General features: G+C 36.4%; 1 protein-coding gene across 5 annotated transcripts in view; it reads right to left on the bottom strand.

Annotated features, from left to right (window-relative positions):
- Positions 1–22,900, bottom strand: part of PCNX1 (pecanex 1) — a 171,062-nt gene that overhangs the window by 65,793 nt on the left and 82,369 nt on the right. For 3 of the 5 annotated variants that reach the window (XM_030831549.2, XM_030831548.3, XM_030831552.2), the window contains 5 exons: positions 17,782–17,872; positions 16,218–16,275; positions 14,205–14,422; positions 8,407–8,560; positions 526–558 (listed from right to left, as the gene is read on the bottom strand). In XM_030831549.2, coding sequence (XP_030687409.1) covers positions 526–558; positions 8,407–8,560; positions 14,205–14,422; positions 16,218–16,275; positions 17,782–17,872 — 554 coding nt within the window. The remainder of the gene's footprint in view (positions 1–525; positions 559–8,406; positions 8,561–14,204; positions 14,423–16,217; positions 16,276–17,781; positions 17,873–22,900) is intronic. The other 2 variants (XM_030831550.3, XM_030831553.2) reach the window with 1 other exon arrangement.

Here is a 22,900-nt window from a genome sequence, read left to right as displayed (position 1 = left end):
ATGCTAAACAGCCTACAATGCACAGGACAGATCCTCCCCACCCCCAACTTTCAACAAAGAATTATCCAGCCCAAAATGTTAACATTGCAGTGTTTCAAAAACACTGCATACACTACCCTTAGCCAAAAAATCAAAGTTAACATCACCAGTAAAAGTATAAATTGACATTATGTGCGTCTGGATATGATGAGTTAGGAAGAACACAGCATTTTTGTAATATTCCTACCAAAAAAGCACAGCCTGTATCTAATAAAGAAGAAATATCAGACAAAGTCAAATTGAAGATTGTCTGTCTACAAAATTACTGGCCTGTACCCATTAAAAATGTCAATATTGTGTGAGACAAATACTGAGGAACTGCTCTAGATTAAAGGAGGCTAAAAAGAACAAATGCACCATCAGGCACTTTCTACTGCCAGTGAGAAAATAATAACATAAATCTTAGTTCAGTCTGACATATGACCAAAAAAAGGCTTTGAGGAATGTTAAGGAAACACAAGTTACAGGTGTATTAGAGTGACTTACATGTCTGGGAGAAGAAGAATCTGGTTGGACACTCTAAAAAAGAAACAGACAGATTATACTACTGAAGACCTGGTAATTTTACATTAACTTCCAAAATGCCCAAAATAATTTCAAGTAAATATCCCATAGCTAAGAAATGACCTACATTAATTCTGTTGAAACATCAACAGAAGACAAAACATCAGCTCCAGATACTGAGGTCACTGATATTAAAACATCTCAAATCTTTCCTAACTCTTACACTGACTATGATTAATTAATAATCTGCATCTAGCTTAATGTTTCTGAAGTGGCATATAGCAGACAGATCCATCCCACTACTTGGCTCATTCCAACACCTAAGTACAGTTTAGGTAGAATGCTTTCTCACGGCAACATCACTCCATTCAGGAAATGCACAAAATATGGGTTAGCTTAAAAGAAGGATTCCAGTTCTGCCCACAAATTCCAAACTTACTAAACAATTCAATGGTAGTTGTGTTAAATATATTCTCTACATTTTCACATCAAACTCATCAAATTAGTTAAGCTGTATCCTTCTAAGAGACTTTAACAACTTTCCATAAAAATGTTCAAAATGTATAGTGCAGCTACCTCCCAAATCATGACTTTTCTCCAAAGTTGCTGTTCATTTTCAATAGCATACCAAACAGTTTCACTAGGATGGTCTATCACCATCCTACAAGTCTACATTGGACTAAACTCACTGAGTTTGGCATGTGGCCCCTGGCTGGATACGAGACCAGACAATCTTTAAACTCTTTCAATTCGAACATCTATCCTCCTAAAGCTCTGTTCCCGCCTTTCTTATTTCTGTTTATGATATTACTATTCTTCTAGTCAACTGGATTTTAAAAATCTGAAATAGTTTTAAAAATCTCAGTCATCCTTTGCCTTTTCCATATCTAACCATATTAAGCAGTGGACAAAATTAACAGGATAAGGGACATTGGATCCAGGGAATGAATTTAAATGGCTTGGGGCAATAAAGGGATGGATTAAGGGGAACTGAAATGAAAAGCAAGAAGAAAGGCCAGAAATTGTAACACAGAATCACCAAATTTAATCAGAAGGACTTAGTCACTGTCATTAGAGGTGAAGAAGAAGGAGCAGAGGCTCTAAGATCTGGGTTGGTATACAACTATCAAAAGCAAAGGAACTGGAGCAGAGTCAAGAGGGCGTACTAGGAGGAAGCGGAATTCTCGTCTCCTCAGAACTGGGCACCTGCCAGGCACCCACGGGGGAGGGCACCTAAGGGGATGGAAGGAACCCCAAGTGACCGGGTAGGACGTGGCACGTGGGGGGAGTGAAGGGGGAGAAGAAGTAGAGGTAGGGTGGGGCTGGCACCCCTGAGGGGTGGCTGGGGGAGGGGAAGGGATCCCAGGCCCAAAGGGGGAAACTGGGGAACCATTGGGAGGGCAGAGGATCAAAAGGGAGCATGGCCAGCTTTCCCCTGCCTACTTGGACCCCCAGAAACCTGTTGAGATGCCGGGCCTGATCCTCTGCCCACCTAGGCCCCCTCCAGCCATGTGGGTCCTGAGGGAGTGGGAGGGAGGGAAGGGGGAGCAAAAGTAAAGGCCAGACCTCTGGGACTGGCACCCCTGAGGGGTGTCTGGGGGAGGTAAGGAGTTCCTACACCCAGCAGGACACACCCACAGTTAGGGGTCCAGCAGCAATGGGGGAGACCCTGGGAGAGATGGTGGGGGAGGTACACGAAGGAACAGAAGGGAACGGGGCCAGTGCTTTCCCTGTCCACTTAGGCACTGGGAAGCCTGTTGGGCTCCAGGACCTAATCCTCTGCCCTCAGAGCCTCCCTCCTGCCATTCAGAGCCCAAGCCCCACACCAACACCCCCACCCAGTGCCCCACCTCTATACTCGGAGACCCCCTCCATCGAGCTGGGCCTAAACCCCACCCACACACGCTCACTCAGGGCCCTACCTCCAAACTCCGGAACTCCACTCTCCAGAAGCTGTCCTTTCCACATGCTGCCTCTCCCCTTCTGCCAGGTGCTAAGCAGCGGCCCCGCCCCACACTTGAACGTCACCCTGCCTAGGCCCCGCCCCACGCTCAAACATCATCTCCCCCAACCGCCTATGTCCCACCCCACCCTAAACCCAACCCCTGCCTAAGTTCCACCCCCCAACTAAACTCCACCCCCATAGACAAGGCTTTTTTTTTTCTTTTCTTTTTTCCTCTTTTAGATTAGGGTTCTGTTTTACCTTGTTGATTCATTGTTGTTGATTTTTTAATTTTTCCTAATAAATCTTTTATTTTCCTAATTTTATTTTATTCTTTATCCTTTGTTAGTGATCTCTCCTTTTCACTTGTACCCTCCACCCTTTTTTTCTGCTGTGGTTTTATTTTACCCTGTTGCAGTTGTTTCAATTATACTTTTATTTTTCCTAATATATTTTTTAACGTTCTAATTTTATTTTGTTTTTTATTCTTTGATATTGTACTGATCCTTTTTTTTCTTTCTTTCTTCCTGTTTTTTATCTCTTTTTTTTACCACGCCACAAATTTTGCAGGATCTTGGCTCCCAGGCCAGACGTTGGGTCCAAGCTCTTGTGGTGGGAGCTCTGAGTCCAAACCACACTAACAGAGAACCTCAGACCCCAGGGAATATCAATCGGAGTGAGGTCTCCCAGAGGTCCTCATCTCAGCATCGAGACGCAGCTCTAGCCAACTGCCTGCAAACTCCAGTGCTGGATGTCTCAGGCCAAACAACCAGTAAGACAGGAATACAGCACCACCCAACAACAACAACAACAACAACAAAAAATATGTTACAGATGAAGGAGCAACGTAAAAACCTACAAGGCCAAGTAAATGAAGATGAAATAGGTAACGTACGTGAAAAAGAATTCAGAGTAATGATAGTAAAGATGATCCAAAATCTCGGAAACAGAATGGAGAAAATACAAGAAACATTTAACAAGGATTAGAAGAACTAAAGAGCAAACAAACAGTGATGAACAACACAATTACTGAAATTAAAAATACTCTAGAAGGAACCAATAACAGAATAACTGAGGCAGAAGAAAGCATAAGTGAGTTGGAAGATAAAATGGTGGAAATAACTGCCAGGGAGCAGAATAAAGAAAAAAGAAGGAAAAGAATTGAGGACAGTCTCAGAGACCCATGGGACAGCATTAAACGCACGAACATTCGCATTATAGGGGTCCCAGAAGAAGAAGAGAAAAAGAAAGTGTCTGAGAAAATATGTGAAGAGATTATAGTTGAAAACTTCGATAACATGGGAAAGGAAAGAGTCAATCAAGTCCAGCAAACAAGGAGAGTCCCATACAAGATAAACCCAAAGAGAAACACGCTGAGACACATATTAATCAAACTATCAAAAATTAAATACAAAGAAATAATATTAAAGCAGCAAGGGAAAAACAACAAAAAACATACAAGGGAATCCCCATAAGGTCAACAACTGATTTTTCAGCAGAAACTCTGCAAGCCAGAAGGAAGTGGCAAGACATATTTAAAGTGATGAGAGGGAAAAACCTACAACCAAGATTACTCTACCCAGGAAGGATCTCATTCAGACTCGTTTGAGAAATTAAATCCTTTACAGGTAAGCAAAAGTTAAGAGAATTCAGCACCACCAAACCAGCTTTACAACAAATGCTAAAGGAACTTCTCTAGGCAGGAAAACAACAGAAGGAAAAGACCTACAAAAACAAACCCAAAACAATTAAGAAAATGATAATAGGAACATACATATCGGTAATTACCTTAAATGTAAATGGATTAAATGCTCCAAACAAAGACATAGCCTGGCTGAATGGATACAAAAACAAGACCCGTACATATGCTGTCTACAAGAGACTCACTTCAGACCTAGGGACACATACAGACTGAAAGTGAGGGGATGGAAAAAGATATTCCATGCAAATGGAAATCAAAACAAAGCTGGAGCAGCAATTCCCATTTCAGACAAAACAGACTTTAAAATAAGGACTATTACAAGAGACAAAGAAGGACACTACATAATGATCAAGGGATCAATCAAAGGAGAAGATATAACAAGTGTAAATATTTAGGCACCCAACATAGGAGCACTGCAATACATAAGGCAAATGCTAACAGCTATAAAAGGAAAAATTGACAGTAACACAATAATTGGAGGAGACTTTAACACCCCACTTTCACCAATGGCCAGATCATCCAAAATGAAAATAAATAACGAAACACAGGCTTTAAATGACACATTAAACAAGATGGACTTAATTGATATTTATAGGACATTCCATCCAAAAAAAACAACAGAATACACTTTCTTCTCAAGTGCTCATGGAACATTCTCCAGGATAGACCATATCTTGGATCACAAATCAAGCCTTGGTAAATTTAAGCAAATTGAAATTATATCAAGTATCTTTTCCAACCACAATGTTATGAGACTAGATATCAATTACAGGAAAAAAACTGTAAACAACACAAACAGGTGGAGGCTAAACAATACAGCACTAAATAACCAAGAGATCACTGAAGAAATCAAAGAGGAAATCAAAAAATACCTAGAAACAAGTGACAATGAAAACATGATGACCCAAAACCTATGGGATGCAGCAAAAGCAGTTCTAAGAGGAAAGTTTATAGCGATACAATCCTACCTCAAGAAACAAGAAACACCTCAAATAAACAACCTAAACTTACACCTGAAGCAATTACAGAAAGAACAAAAACACCCCAAATTTAGCAGAAGGAAAGAAATCATAAAGATCAGATGAGAAATAAATGGAAAAGAAATGAAGGAAACAATAGCAAAGATCAATAAAACTAAAAGGTGGTTTGTTGAAAAGATAAACAAAATTGGTAAACCATTAGCCAGACTCAACAAGAAAAAAAGGCAGAAGACTGAAATCAATAGAATTTGAAATGAAATAGGAGAAGTAACAACTGACACTGCAGAAATACAAAGGATCATGAGAGATTACTACAAACAACTCTATGCCAATAAAATGGACAACCTGGAAGAAATGGACAAATTCTTAGAAAAGCACAACATTCTGAGACTGAACCAGGAAGAAACAGAAAATATAAGCAGACCAATCAAAAGCACTGAAATTGAAACTGTGATTAAAAATCTTCCAACAAACAGAAGCCCAGGACCAGATGGCTTCACAGGCGAATTCTATCAAACATTTAGAGAAGAGCTAACACCTATCCTTCTCAAATTCTTCCAAAATATAGCAGAGGGAGGAACACTCCCAAACTCATTTTATGAGGCCACCATCACCCTGATACCAAAACCAGACAAAGGTGTCACAAAAAAAGAAAACTACAGGCTAATATCTCTGATGAACACAGATACAAATATCCTCAGCAAAATACTAGCAAACAGAATCCAACAGCACATTAAAAGGACCATACACCATAATCAAGTGGGGTTTTTCCAGGAATGCAAGGATTCTTCAGTATATGCCTATCAATGTGATAACCTCATTGTAGTTTTGATTTGCATTTCTCTAATGATTAGTGATGTTGAGCATCCTTTCATGTGTTTGTTGGCAATCTGTATATCTTCTTTGGAGAAATGTCTATTTAGGTCTTCTGCCCATTTTTGGATTGGATTGTTTTTTTGATATTGAGCTGCATGAGCTGCTTGTATATTTTGGAGATTAATCCTTTGCATTTGCATCGGCCATCATCAAAAAATCTACAAACGATAAATGCTGGAGAGGGTGAGGGGAAAAGGGAACCCTCCTGCACTGTTGGTGGGAATGTAAACTGATACAGCCACTGTGGAGAACAGTATGGAGGTTCCTTATAAAACTAAAAATAGAACTACCATATGACCCAGCAATCCTACTACTGGGCATATACCCTGAGAAAACCATAATTCAAAAAGAGTCATGTACCACAATGTTCATTGCAGCACTATTTACAATAGCCAGAACATGGAAGCAACCTAAGTGTCCATCAAGAGATGAATGGATAAAGAAGATGTGGCACATATATACAATGGAATATTACTCAGCCATAAAAAGAAACAAAATTGAGTTATTTGTAGTGAGGTGGATGGACCTAGAGTCTGTCATACAGAGTGAAGTAAGTCAGAAAGAGAAAAACAAATATCATATGCTAACACATATACATGGAATGTAAAAAAAAAAAAAAAAGTTTCTGAGGAACCTAGGGACAGGACAGGAATAAAGACGCAGATGTAGAGAATGGACTTGAGGACACGAGGAGGGGGAAGGGTAAGCTGGGACGAAGTCAGAGAGTGGCATGGACATATATACACTACCAAATGTAAAATAGATAGCTAGTGGGAAGCAGCTGCATGGCACAGGGAGATCAGCTCGGTGCTTTGCGACCACCTAGAGGGGTGGCATAAGGAGGATGGGAGGGAGACGCACGATGGAAGGTATGTACATATGCGTATAGCTGATTCACTTTGTTATACAGCAGAAACTAACACAACACTGTAAAGGAATTATACTCCAAAAAAGGTGTTAAAAAAAAGAAAAAGCAAAGGAACTGGGAAAGGAAAATATCAGAAGATGATGATGTGCCATTTTCAGAATGTGCCCAGCTGCCTGTCAGATATATAGGACTAAACCTTACAAGAAAGGTGAAAACTGTGCCATAAATCTGGACATAATTCATATACAGCAGGGGCAACAAAGTAATAAAAGAGGATGACTTCACTGGCAAGGAATTACAAACTGAAAAGAGGGCCAAATAAAACCCTAGAGAGTTCTTGTAAATTAAGAGGTAGTCAAAAGAACAAAGAGGCATCAACAAAGGAAAATAAAGTTACTTGCAAAGTAGCATAATCATGAGGGTAGTATAAAGTAACAGATCGGCAATGAGGAAAACACAAAAATGGAAGAAAGTATTCACAGGTATTTAAATGATGCAGCACTCACAGAGAATGAAGACTAAGAACGTAGATTTGGCAATTAGAGATTATTAGCCCACAAAGACTGTAATTTCAATACTGTAACGAGGAAAAGAGTATGGATGGATCTTGAAGAAATGGAGCAGTTGACAAAGGTGGTTTACTCCAGATGTCTATAAATGGAGAGAGAAAAGAGAAAGGATAGCTGATGGTATAAACAGAACTAAACAAATAGTCTTCAGGATGGGAGAGGGTTCTGCATGTGAGTATGTATCAGGCAAATAACCAGTACTGGCTAAGAAAGGAAAGAAAACAGTCCATGTTACCAGGGCACGCTGATGTGGCATGGAAAGTGAAAAATTTGGTATTTGATTCTCCCATTTATGGAAAGCTTAAAATTGATAACATTTGGTATTTTAGAACCATTATTTAAACAAAAGCAAAGGGACACTGATCTTCTGCTCTGTGTCCACAAAGAATGTATATGCTAGTTTTGCCATTATTCTATCTACCAATGATGGATCTTAGTAATTTCACCTACATAATAGAAGACTTAAAATATGAGAGTAGGACAGTTTCATTTTCTTTTAATTTATCAAATGAATTTCAAGAACTCGAATTCTTGGGAATTCCCTAGCGGTCCAGTGGTTAGGACCTGACACTTCCATTGCCAGGGTCTGGGTTATAACCCTGGTTGGGGAACTAATATCCAGAAAGCCATGTGGCATGGCCAAAAAAAACAAAAAAAGAAAAGAAAAAGAGAGAGAGAAAAAAAGAATTCGAATTCTTATTTTTTTATTTTAATACAAAAAAAGTTTTTAGGAAGCTTCATTCATATGTCATTATTTTTTAAAGTTTACATGTCCCTTTTGTTCCTTTCCCAATCTTAACGTAAACGTCCAAGGAAAATAAATCTAAAAATTATATTCTTACTATAATTCAATGAGTGATACAAAACCTTCTGCTTTTTAACATAACTATGATGCTAAAGTCTGAAGAGAAGGGAGATGCTGGTACCTTAAGTAGTGAATATTGACAGCTGGCTATCACCAGGCAGAACTGGAAGACCCAGATATCTCTGAAGAAGCCTTGTATGAGAAGAATAGATCCCAAAAAAGCCACAAGAATAGCCAAGATGACAGCTAACACATTTTCCAGGATCTCACGATTTCTGTAGACAGAAAAATTTATGAGTAAGTATATCATCATTACAAGAAATTAATCAGAGTGCAAAAAGGGAAGACATCAATATGAAGTTCATACTATACTTGTTAAGATTTTTTTTAGTACTGGGTTTGAACAAGGTTTTGAATCATACTGAAAAGGTATGTTCAGTTTAGATGGAAAACTGGCACACATTCTCATGTGCAAATAAAGCATGCTACAGTAGACTGTGAATTTCTTATTATAATACATAATACAGTTTCAATTTCTACGTTATAACTTTACTCTTCTTATCATCTGCTTCTCTGTCAAGTTTGTTGCCAAATAACTGAACGGAAAATAAAGGAAATATACAAAGAAACAAGTTCGAAAAACAAAATCTCAAAAGAGTTTCTAGAAAATTAAATTGGAAACATTTATATGACAAAGTTTGTAACCAAATTTTGATACCAAGTGGTTTCATTTCCCATATCTAAATCATCTGAAATAATCAGAAATCTTACTAAAATTACTTAAACACAGGCTCTTACATATGTTGAGAATGAAGGCAGTGATAGACCATCAATGCTGCCTCTATCGAAGTTACTCAGACAATTCTATATTTTACTAAACTGACACTGTAAAAGAAGCAGTACGATGTTCAACATACTACATACAGCAATGAAGATAATTTTTTTTAATTTATTTTATTTTTTAGCTGCACTGCACAGCATATGGGATCTTAGTTCTCCGACCAGAGATCAAACCTGCACCCCCTGCATTGGAAGAGTGGAGTCTTCCACCACCAAGGAAGTCCCTGAAGATGACTTTTATAAATCATGCCAAAAAATAAGAATCTATCTCACTTCTTGGGGATATTTTATTCACAAAATGTTAAGTATGTGCTAAAACTCTTGATTTTAAAGAATATTTACTGACACAGGAACATGCTCAGTACATTTGCTATACAAAGAAAGGAGGACACAAAACTGTATACGAAGATACAAGTTCTATTACTTAAGAAACATACATATAAAGGTTTAAAAAGACAATATATCAATTGGTACTACTAATAATGGTTCTCTCTGGGTGGAAGGATTTGGGCTGGCCTCTGTCTTAAAATCTTTCTACATATTTAATAAAGAATTGTTTTCATAATCATAAAAACATTTTTATTTCTTTATATTACATCAATGCACAACTTATAATCAATTGACCTAAAAAATAAAATTCACAAACATCTCTGTACTATTTCACTTGATAGTTCTCCCAGATTAAAACAAGTTCAATAGTAATTTCAAATCAATAAATGAAACACTGGTATTTTCATTTGTTCTCATATGGCAGTTGTGGAATTCCAGATTTGCCGAATCCAATGATCCCTGTCAGCCCTGTTACACTACATTCTGTCCATGTCGCTTGTCACTGAACACATGCTCTCCCTTCGGCTTTTGTTAGTTTTTAATTTTGATGAATCCAATTTATCAATTTGTTTTTTCATTGATCTGTTTTTGATGTCACATCTGTGCAATTCTGCCTAATCCAGGGTCACAAATCTTTTCTCCTACGTTTTGCTTTTTTCTGAAGTTTATGTTTTAGATTTCACATTTAGGCCTATGATCCACTCTGAGTTAACTTTCGTAATATGATGCAAGGTAATAAAACAAATTCTTTCTTTTTCTTTTCTTCTTTTTTTTTTGCATATGGAAATCCAATGTTTCTAGCACCACTTGTTGAAAAGCTTATCCTTTCTCCACTTCACTGATTCGGGATATTATTTTGGCACTATCTAGGCCTGGAATTTTCTTTATGGGAAGGTGTTTAACTACAATGCCCATTTATTTAATAGATATAGGAACATTAAGATATTGTATTTCTTTCAGAACTTTGATAATTTTTATCTCTCAAGAAATTTGTCCACTGTCAAATTTATTTACATACAGCTGCTCATAATATTTTATTATCCATTTATTACCTGTAGAATTACCTGTAGAAAAAAATTACCTGATATCCTAGCTCACATTCCTGATATTGGTAATCTGTAACTTTTTTTTTTTTTTTGTCCTGATCAACCTGGCTAAAGTATATTACTTTAATTGAGCTTTTTGGTTCCCTTGATTTTTCCCTACTGTCTTCTGTGTCCTCACTGATTTCTGCTTTGTTCTTTATGATTTTCTTTCTTCTGCTTTCTTAGGCTTAATGTGATCTTCTTTTTCTAGTTTCCTAAGGGGGAAGGTGAAGTCATTGAATTGACTTTTCTTCTTATTCAGTGCTATAACTTCTTCTAAGTACTGTGTTAGTGGCATCACAAAAATTCTGATTGTGTTTCACTTTTATTCAGTTCAAAATATTTTCTAATCTCCCTCTTGATTTGTCCTTTGATCTATGAATTATTTAGATGTATTTAGCTTTCAAATATTTAGGGATTTTCCAAGGTTCTTTTGTTACTGATTTATAATTAACTCCGTGGTCAAGGAACACACTATATAGGACTCAAATCCTTCTAAATTTGATCCTTATATTATGGCCCAGAATATGGTCTATCTTGGTAAATGTTCTGTGTGCACATAAAAAATGTGTATTCTGTGGTTACGAGTGGAGTGTTCCATAAATGTCAATCAACTTAGGTTGGCTGACAATTATATCTTTGTTGATTTTCTACATACTTGTTCTATCAATTATTGAGAGAGGTGTGTTGAATTCAACTATAATTGTGAATTTATCCATTTCTCCTATTTCTATCAGCTTTTCCTTCAAAGCACTGTTTGAGATGTAGAAACATTTAGGATGGTTAAATCCTATGCATTAATTGACCATTTATCATTATAAAATGACCTCCTTTTACCTTGGTAATATTCTTTGCTTTGAAATCTACTTTGTCTGACATTAATTCAGCCACTCTAGCTTTACTGTGATTAGTGTTAGCATGGTATATCTTTTCTGTTTTTATATTTAAAGTGCATTTCCTGTAGGCAGCAAAGAATTGAGTCTTGCTTTTTTCCTCCAATTTGACAATTTCTGACTTTTCCAACTATCATACTGTCATTTATCTTCTGTCAATCTGTTTTTGATCTCTTTCTTTTTCTGCCTTATTTTAGATTAAGAGAGTAATTTTTATGAATCTATTTTATCTCCTTTATTTTTTTAACTTACCTGTTATAACTCTTTCTTTTGTTACTTTAGTAGTTGCTTTACTATACGTTTTATGACAGTCTACTTCAAGTGACATAGTATAAGTATATGTACAGTATAAGCAACTTATATTTAATTCATATACAGTATAAGAAACTTATAGTAGTATACTCTTATATGCCCCTTCCTGTCATTTATGCTATTATTGTCATGAAATTTACTTTTACTTATCTTATAAATCACACAATACATCATCATTATTATTATTATTTTTAAATTTTTTTGCTGTATGCGGGCAGCTCACTGTTGTGGCCTCTCCCGTTGCGGAGCACAGGCTCCAGACACGCAGGCTCAGCGGCCATGGCTCACGGGCCTAGCTGCTCCACGGCATGTGGGATCTTCCTGGACCAGGGCACGAACCCGTGTCCCCTGCATCGGCAGGCGGACTCTCAACCACTGCGCCACCAGGGAAGCCCCATTATTATTTTTGTTTAAACATCCAATTATGTCTCAAAGAGATTTAATTAGTAAGAAAAATTTTTACATATTTATTCATGTAGTTACTTACCATTTACAGTGATCTTTTATTTCTTTGGGTAGGTCCATATTTCCAGTTGGTATTACTATCCTTCTGCTTGAAAGACATCCTGTAATATATTTTGTAGTGTGGGTCTGCTTGAAAAAACTTCTTTCAGTTTTTCCTAGTCCAAAAATGTCTTTATTTCATCTTGGTTTTTGCAGTTTTGTTGGCTATAGAATTCCAGATTGAGTTTTTTTCTCCTTTCAATACTTTAAAAATGCGGCTCCATCATCTCCTCATTTGCATTTTTTCCAACAATAAGTCTGATGTCTTCCTTATTCTTGTTCCTCTGTACAAACTACATCTTTTTTTCTCTTGCAGTTTTTAAGATTTTATCACTGGTTTTGAGCAATTATGTGCCTTGGTATAGTTTTTTTCATGTTTCTTGTACTTGAGGTTCATGGAGATTCTTCAATGTGTACATTTGTACTTTTCATCAAATTTAGAAAGTTTTCCACCATTACTTCCTCAAATTTTTTTCTCTCTTCCTGTCTCCCTTGGTTTACTTTCATTTTGTATATTCTTTTCATTGGCGGATGGGAGTAGGAGAATGATTCTTTTTTCTTTGTTTTACTTTCAATAGTTTCTACTACCATGCTGTCAGCTTCACTTACATTTTCTTCTGTAATGTCTAATCTACAATTAATCTCATCCATTGTATTTTTCATCTCAGACATTTTAGTTTTCATCTCTAAGTGTGACTTGGGTCTTTTTTCTTCATATCTTCCATATCTCTACTTAATTTTTATTAACATGCGAAGTACACTTATAACTGTTTAATGTCTTTGCTAATTCTAATATCAGTGGCAGTTACAGGTTGGTTTCCTTACCTCCCTCATTATAAATCACATTGTCATTTCTCTGTATGCTTGGTAGTCTCCGACTGGAGGCCAGATATTGTGAATCTTAACTTTTTATGTGGTGAGAATTTCTGGATTTCTACAAATCTTGTTGAGCTTTGTTATGCTACTTGGGAACAGTTTGATCCTTTCAGGTCTTGCTTTTATGACTTGCTAGGTGGGTCTGGAGCAGTGCTCATGCTAGGGCTAATTACTCCGCACTTCTAAGGCAAGACTTTCCTGAGTACCCTACACAATGCATCATAAAGGATTAATTATTATGGTGGGTGGGGACAGGCACTATCCCCAGCCCTGTGTGCCAGGCACTGTCCCTCTGTTTCTTTCACATCATTCTGACCCTGGCTTCCTCATATACATTCTCTTACCAATACTCTGCTGAACAGTTGAGGAGACCCACGAAAAGTCTCTGAGGTTATCTCTCTGAGCAGCAATCCTCTCTCTGATGTTCTATCCTACAGACTTGAGCTGCTCTAGTCTCCCTGGACTCTGAGCTCCATCTCCTCAACTCAGGAAGTCTGCTGGACTCTACTTAAGTACCACAGCCTGGGGACTCTCTTAAGGCAGTAAGGTGGGCTCACATAATTTGCTTCCCATTTCTCAGGAATCACGGTCCTTTTCTGTCTTATTTCCAGTGTCTTGAAAACCACTGTTTCATGCATTTTATGTTTTGCATTGTTTCAGGTAGAAGAGTAAACCCAGTCTTTGTTACTCCATGTCAACTAGAAACAGCAGTTGGTCACCAAGTTCATAATTGACTAATACTGTTTACTATTATACCTTTTATAGTTAGTCATATTACATATAACCTTACGGTCATTAACATCTCAAATTCTCTGGCTTTTAAGTACAGCTGCATGATTCTTAATGATAAAAGCATTTTTTTAAATAAACATATTAAAATTGCCACAAAAAAAGCTTTTAATAGATTCAGGAGAGTCCATGTTTGGGAGCCTTACTAACTTAAGTTTTATCTCAAGAGAACCAAAATAGAAAACACCTTCCAACATGGAAACCAAGTCAAATACTCAATGGGTAATTGAATACATTTCAATTTAAAAATAAAATCTGCATATATCTTTAATATCACACTATATTCTCACCTATCAAACAGGGCCAAAAGTGTGAGTCTGTCAAAGTTAACGCCGATCCACAGCTGGGGCAGGATCCAAAAGCGGTAATAGTGTTTAACTTTTTGGGCAGCTTCTTCTGTTGGACCGTAAGTAGCTGCCAAATCAGGGCTCAGGTCAATGTCTTGTTGCTCCAACAAATCTGTATCGATGGTCAATAGTCTGTTCAGTCGAATCTGTGGAAGAGAGAGCTAAAAGAAAATCGGCATTGAAAGGCTTAAAGTGTCTTCAATCAAGTCATGCTTCAAGGGCTACGCAATCAGCTTGCAAATTATCTAAACCTCCTTAATTCTCTACACTAGTCCACTCTTGTGGATATTTTATGATTGTTAGAAACTACAGAAGGTGACAAAAGGAAGTGAACTACAACAAAGGCCTTTTGGAAAGATTTTACTAGGAAGTATTTGAAATTTTAGTATTTTATGATTGTATAGCTAGTGAATCCATTAAAATCACCAACAGGGAATCATTAGCGGCTTCCCTTCTCCCTACCCCTTCTCTTCTCTCATTAAGCTATGAACCTCACTACTGCGTCAAATCTAAGCTCCTCTGCACTGGATTCAATGCCTTCAAATCTCAATTCTTCGTACAGTCTCTTATCACTGTTACTGCTGTTTTCAAATCCCTCCCACACTCCTTTATTTCTGTTTTGGCAGGCTGCTCATCTGAGGCTATACAGGATATTACCACATTACATTTGTTTCAGCTTCAACTCATCCATTCACCAGTTTCCCCTTCCTCTGAAAGAATCCAAAGTTTACTGCATTTAGCATAGCACTAGCCAGTATTTTGCTGTCTCAAGGCTCTCATACCATTTAACAGTGGAAAATACTAATATGCGATTTTATATAAAGGACTTGGGCAAACACAGATTTTGGTATCCGCACAGGGCCCTGGAACCAATCCCCTGCGGATACCAAGGGATCACCGTAATCATTTCCCCATTTCTGCTTTCCTGTGGAGTTTCCAGGAATACACTGCAGCAGAAGAGTAGGGACAGTCTTTATTTTTCCTACACAGGGGTGGGGTATAGTCAAGAAAATATGTTTCTTATATATAACAGCCATTTCTGTCTCTAAGCATTGACAAATATCTCCCCAAACACTTTTTTTCCCTTATCCTCTATGCCAGGGTTTCTCAATCTTGGCACTACAGGTACTTTCAAGCCAGATAATTCTTTGGGTGGGGGCTACGCTTTCCACTGTAGAATGTTTTACAGCATCCCTGGCTTCCACCCACTTGATACCTACAGCATCCCCGTGGTTGTAACAAGCAAAAATATTTCGAGACATTGCCAAATGCTGAAAACTACTGTTCTGTGCCAATTCACATCTATGGTTTTAAAACCCTGCTCACAACTCATCATCTTCAGGAAGCCGCTAATAATTAATCTCTTTGGCACTAAATTTATCTACACGTACCTCATATCTCTTAAATATTGCTTATAAGGATTTCAACTGTTTTATCTTTTCTAACGTCGATATATATATTTTGATATACATCACACAAAAGCAGTGTTATCTTTTTAAAATATACCCACTGCTTCTCATAGGGCAATTTTTTATACAGCGATAACATCACTCAGCACACACACTGGTATATGAATAACTAATAGTTAACCAACAGTTAGTAGATAAGTACCTAATCAGTTAGCTATGTACCAAAATCATAATGTTCAAAATGAAGTTTTAAAATGGCACAGTTAAAAACGGCACAACCAGATTATGACACTGGTGAGTAAACAGACCTCTATGTACCCTCAAAAGTGTAATTACTGATTCATAAATAGCTAATTAAACATCACGGTGCTTTACGCTTGTTTGTTTCTTAACAAAGGACTTATGAGAAGAGATCCACTATGGGACAGCAAAGGTGATTTTGCCAGTTTTCAACAAAATTGATATGTTGTAACCTCATCAATTTTCTGATTTGTATAGCTACTTAATCTGAAAATACAGCATTTTATAAAAATAAAGGAAAACCTACCACATCATGTGGATAAAATCGAACTGAGGTAGAACTGGATACATGTGAATCCGTGTCACTAAAGAAAAATGAAGAAGACTTTAGGGAATAAACAGCTTGTCAAGTAGTAGAAAGAAAAATAAGTCTATTGACAATTACATGATACTTACACTGGCTACTTTTCCATGTAAAGTTCAAAGTGCAAAATCGAATTTTCCTAGAGTTGTGATTAGGAGCATAGCCTCTGGGTCAAAGTATCTATATTCAAATCTCCTCAACAACTGAATGAGATCTTGGACAAGTTATCTAACCTTTTTATACCTCAGTTTCCTCATTGGTAACATAGGATAAAAGTACCTCTATCACAAAGTTCTTGTGAAAATTGTTTAAGAAAGCAATTAACATATTGCCAGGAGCCATAATAAATTTAACCTATGATATAATAGTCTAGAACGTGACAATTCAGTTTCCACAGTTCAGTCAAATTTAGATTTCAAAACTTAAGACCTTACCACATTTATGGTGTAAGGAATTGTTCTTATCTTGAACTATATTAAACATAATAAAGTGTTCCCATTGCTCCATCCTCCTATTGCTTCCACTGCTACAAAATCATCTAAACACTCCAATCATTTTTGAGGGGGTGAATTCTGAAACTGGACTGAAGGAGCTTTATTAAAGAGTACAGTTTCTGAAATGTTCTATCTTTTCAGCATGCTAAGCTAAGTGATCACAAGACCCTATTGCTTTAAAGAGACCCTCAAAACTGAAAAAACTGCCCATAGATATGTAACATATAAATAGGTGTGTCCCACTATTAAATGGAAGTCCTAAAATAAGAATCAAATGACTCTTGTGGAAAAAAAGTGAGCTAATCAATCAACAATGAATTTCAATGCAGCAATTTGAATAGATGAGTAAGATTAAAATTTCAGAAAAAATTTAACACATTCTAAACTATAATTGATTATGTTATACGATCAAGATTTCTATTTCTTATTTGCTTTCCTCCTAACTTCTCTCTTATCTTACATAATTCCTTCCTGAAGGAAGGAGAGAAAAGAAACTAAATGCAATGTATGACCCATATTTTAAGAAATTCCTCCTTCTTACAGCTGGTAAACACATTTTAAAAACAAAATGAAAGATAATCATTTAAAAAGACACTTGACCAAAACCCTCACACAGAAATAAAAATTTGAAATTACACAAAGAAAGAGAATCGATGGGTTTGAACTTAGCTGTGTAAATATTTTTCTAGTAAGTTTTTTCCATCATGCAATATATATACATAGTTAAATTTGAAATTGCGGGAAACCGCTGTCCCATGGTAAGATCTACAGGAAATTTTTACTTAATTTTTTTTAATACATAATAGCTTTTGTTTTAAGAATAACAGCTTTCTTTTTTTCCACAGCAAAAAATTCTACTTTAATTCTTTGGCGACAAATGCATAATGACAATTTATTTAAGCCAATATAAACAAATGCTTTCAAAATAACTTTTCTATCTCAACGCTTACAAACTTTAAAAACGGCAAACATATGCAAGTACATACACTCTCCTAATATGACTTCACACATACCAGATATTGGATGCTCTTCTTGCTGCTGGTTCAAAATTCACAAGTGACATATCACAGCCACCAGTCTCATAAAGCGTAGAAGAGAACTTACCTAGCAAATAAATGATTTTTTTAAAAAAGCCATTAGAATACTCAGAAATTTTCCTTCATGAAACACTAATTTTAAGCTTGTTACAATCTAAGAAAATGTACTATAACCTTCTTTTTCCAAAATATTTAAAAAACAATGATCTACATGTAATTCAGCATGATGTGAATTGAAAAGGAATGCTAAACAGTGGGGCAAAATGTCAACATACATAATCAGGTGTTACAAGTGATTTAAGTCAGCTTCGTAATAGCAGTCTCCTTCTCTTTTCTCCTCCCAGCACATTCTCAATTCAAATTATAATACAAACAAACTGAATGTTGTTTAAAGGTCACCTGACCACTACTTACAAGTGGTGAGTAGCCATTTGGAGGGCTGCTTAAGTTTTAAGATAGCTCAAACTGCAAGACAACAAATTTATGTGATTACCTTCAGAGTTTTTTGGTTTTGTTTTACTTTTAAGAAGAAATGAAAAGTATCAGAATGGATCTAAGGAAGTTCAATGAATGAAGCATAATAATGTTGGTGACAAACTACAGTATTCAATGAATATTAATAGTTGTATGATTCTACAAGAACTCTATGAAAGAATTTAGGAACACCATCTTCTGTAGCCAAGTATCTACAGAACTGATAAAAGGCTTAGAAATTTTATTGGTTGCAAAAAATATAGGTTTGAAAAAAAAACTCTCTTAAAATGAACTGTATAACGTAAAATGATTTCTGATAATGGAATTTTAGAAACCTGAATACTGTCTGAAATGCATGCTGTACTTTGAAGATCTATGGTAAGCCATATCAATGGTGGGTAGGGAGCATAAATGAATGAATATAAATTTCTAGTAGGACAATAAGATGAGGTATATAACTGCAACTGTTTGGATCTAGTCCAGACTGCCTTTTGAGTATTTATGAGGTTTTTGTTTTACTAGCTAGAACTACCGAGGTTATAAATATGAGAAATCTAAAGGGCAATTTCAACTTGATGACAAGGCTAAAAGACTTCTTTTCCATGACTACAATGAAAACAGTATACAATAAGAATTTTTATTTAAGTGAAATCCTTGAAAAATGACAATAAAAGGCCCCCATAATATTCTAATATAACCAAGGGTTCACAGAACATTTCAACAATTACTTCTTTCGTCAAAAGGACTAGAATCAGAAAAAGTACTTTATTAAACAGGATTACTTGAGTACTTTCTATGAGTCATAATATTTTATCCTATTATGGTGTTTTCTGTAGTAGCATTTTTTTTGGTCAAAATACTCCTGAGATAAATTAGGGGAAAAGGCATTCTATGAAATGCTCAGCTCATTTGCTGTTTTTCAAAGGATTACTGAGCATGTAGATTACCTAAAACTCCGCTTTTTACACCCCTGTCTTCCAGCCATGAGTTACTCACTCTTCGCACCTCTAACAGAAACCAGAGCAGGGAACTAAAATGAAATGATAGAGTTTTTTGAAGTGATAGGGTGGGTTGCAGAAATTGTTAGTAAAGAAAAAAGTTTAAAACTGCCTTGACTGAGATTTTAAAATTATTTTTAAATTGTAACTTTTTATGCTGTGCTCTTTCCTTACTTATTAGCATGGATAATCAGAGATGGGCTGTGCTAAAATTAACTTAGATTAGCAGAAAAAAAGAAACACCTGATCAAAATCACAGATTGCATAAATGCAGAATTATAAAACCATATTAAATGACTAAATCAGAGTAACAGAGCTGGGCGGGCTTGTGTGAAATCCAGTAAGAATGGAATGCATAAATATTTGTGTTTATATCACATAATTTGTGTGTATTTTTGAAATAAGTTAATTCTATATTCAGTAGAATTTAAATTACTGGAGTATATTCTGAGTATTTAAGCATTCCATGGGATTTTTAGTAATATAAGTCCTGTTCTTGGGATATTAAAAATAATACATATTTATATGCAACTGAAATCAACTAAAATATTACTCTTTGTAATTTTCAAATGAAACAGTAAAAGATGATTAAGTCATTACTGCAACTATGTTGTCTTTTATGTATAGATGCCTAGTATGAGACTTATATAGAAATGGGTGCATTTTAAATAAAAATAAAACACCCCCCCCAAAAGCTTTTCAGAAAGAAAGCTGGGAAAACTGAGTAGTTTTATTACTACATAAACCTACAACTACAAATCTACAACTCTGAATGCATACAAACCACGGAGTAACAAGGAGTAAAATTTAAACAAGGCATAAAACATGTCTAAGAAAAGGGCAGTTATAATTTCAACAAACGTGCATGACTTCAACAGTGCTGTTTTTTTTCCTTAAGAAGTGTCTGTCTACCTACTAACTTTACAAACATGTCAGGTTCATAAAAACATACATGGCATATGTCAGAACAAACTAACTTGGTATTAAGGCTTCACGGTGTAGTCCCAACTTAACTCCACCAAAAGAACAGATCCTATGTCCCTCTTACATCTTTGGGCTTGGCCGCTGACAGCACTTCTGAAGTAACAAATTTTATTCAGAAGATAATTCAGAAAAAAAAATTACACTAAAAAGTGTTTAGCTTAAGGTTTCAGAGAAAAACTTAGTAACATTTTAATATATGAATATAATAATCTACTAAAGACATCTTCAAAAATAACCAAAACAGAAATAAGTACATACTGCTATTGGTTTATAAAAATTAATAATATCTTAAATTTGTACAAATCTTCTTAGCAAACCTAACAACTTGACATATACCTCATATGAGATTAAAACCATAATCACAGTTAACCTTTCTGAACTAATAAGTAAATGTGCCCTTATTAATAACCCTATTTTAATAAGTATTCTGTATTTAGAAAAATACTTCCATTTAAATATTATTTCTAATGAACGTTAACTGGGAAGAAAGTAGAACATCAATGAAATATGTCCTCCTCACATGCATTATGATTATAAACTAAGTTATCTCCTCATAATTCAACTCCCAGGTCATAACTAATTATATCTAACAGTATGGCTCTGTCATGATTTTAAAAGAAAAACACAAACAAGATTGGAGGCTAGAATTTCAGACTTAATAATGACATTGGCCATGATATAGCATCTCTAAGATAAAGAAAAGTTAAGGCACCTGGTATTTCTGTTTCAAATATTCAATAATGACTGCTATTGTCTTCAAAAATTCAATTTAATTACACAAAACCCTATTTTTCTTGAGGTGGGAGAATTTCCAGTAACCACAGGTCAATACATAAGTGATGAACAAGAAGATAAGTAAAACTGAATACTGACTTAAGGAACAAGGACACTTGAAGCATTTCCCTGAAGTCACAAATTCACAATAAACACTGGGGACTTCCCTGGTGGTGCAGTGGTTAAGAATTTGCCTGCCAACGCAGGGGACACAGATTCGAGCCCTGGTCCAGGAAGATCCCATATGCCCCAGAGCAACTAAGCCCGTGCGCCACAACTACTGAGCCTGTGCTCTAGAGCCCGCGAGCCACAACTACTGAAGCCCACGCACCTAGAGCCCGTGCTCTGCAACAAAGAAGCCACCACAATGAGAAGTCCGCGCACCACAGCGAAGAGTAGCCTCCGCTCACCGCAACTACAGAAAGCCCGTGCGCAGCAACGAAGACCCAACGCAGCCAAAAATAAATAAATTAAATAAATAAATTAAAAAATTAAAAATCAAAACAAACACTGGCAAAACACTGATAAGACACAGAAATTAATGAGATTCTCTAATTAGTCCTATCAATAAAACTCCTCACCACGTAGCACAAAGTTCAGTTAATATTGTGAGAAACCCTTAATGCATTCTTAATGTCACTCTCATTTCACTTATTTATCTTAGAAAGAGGTGGTTACCAGAAGGACAAATCATCCGTAGGGTTCCTTCAATCTTCCTAGCACCAACGACAAAGAAGGCCTCTTACATTTCTTGGACGATTTCCTTCTGTAGATCCCCACCCTACAGCCCCATTCATTCTGCATTCTCCAAGCCTAACCCTGATACACTGCTTGACTTCTCACTTTTCTAGCATTATTCTTAGCGCAAGGAGGGCCTACAAGAGCAAAGAGAGATAGAGACAAGGGAGACAGCTTTACAGTGTTTTTAGAAGACAACTGGGGGACTACACACATCTCTATGACGAACTTGAGTACTCTATGAAAAGTGTCTTTTTCTGGTGGTGATGAGTATCGTGCTCACAATGCCATTCCAATGAATACATGACACTTCTAAGAGAGAAGGCCTTGACAAGTTCCAATTTCTTGGATAGCACCCCCCTCATTATGAGTGGTGCCTGTGAGTCTCTGAGGAAACAGGAGTTTTCACCCAGACAGAAATGACTCATTTTACTGCTGCTTACAGGTTTATGGACCTGTTTCTCCCTAGACCAGGGATCAGCAAACTTTTTCTGTAAAGGGACAGATAATAAATATTTTAGGCTTTGTGGGCCAGATGGTCTCTGTTGCAACAGTTTGAGTCTACCGTTGTAGCGTGAAAGCAGCCACAGAAAACACATAAAATAAATATTTACTTTATTTACAAAACAAGCGTCAAGCTAGATATAGTCATCAGGCCATAGTTTGCCAATCCCTGTCCTAGACCAAAAGCCTTACTCTTATAAAATCTCTTTAATTCTCGTGCTAAATGGAAATCAAGTCACTATGTTGCCCCTGTTCAACACTGGCAACCAGCCCTTCTTCCTAGAACGTGCAATGCTGTGCTAGGTTTTTAAAACAGGAGAAGAATAAGAAAAAGGGTAGAAATGAGAAGAAAGAGGTTGGTTTAGAAGAGAGCTTTTGAGTACTGGTAAGAAAAGACAGATAAAGTCTATGGCTTGGTAACACTGAAAGAGATTCACATACTGATATATTTTACTGCCATGGTCACTGTTCGCTAGTTCTGACTTAACACAACATGTCAGTTCAATAAGTGGAATCCCCAGATCAGGTGAACCTTCCAGAAGTGAATGTACAAGTTCACATTCTGATATAATTTCATCATCTCACATCTCCTTCAAAAGGGCAAGTCCTCCTCATCTTGGTAA

Source organism: Globicephala melas, chromosome 2 (assembly GCF_963455315.2).
Source record: "Globicephala melas chromosome 2, mGloMel1.2, whole genome shotgun sequence".
In the NCBI taxonomy this organism is placed as follows: Eukaryota; Metazoa; Chordata; class Mammalia; order Artiodactyla; family Delphinidae; genus Globicephala; species Globicephala melas.
This window is presented reverse-complemented; position numbering and strand designations above follow the sequence as displayed.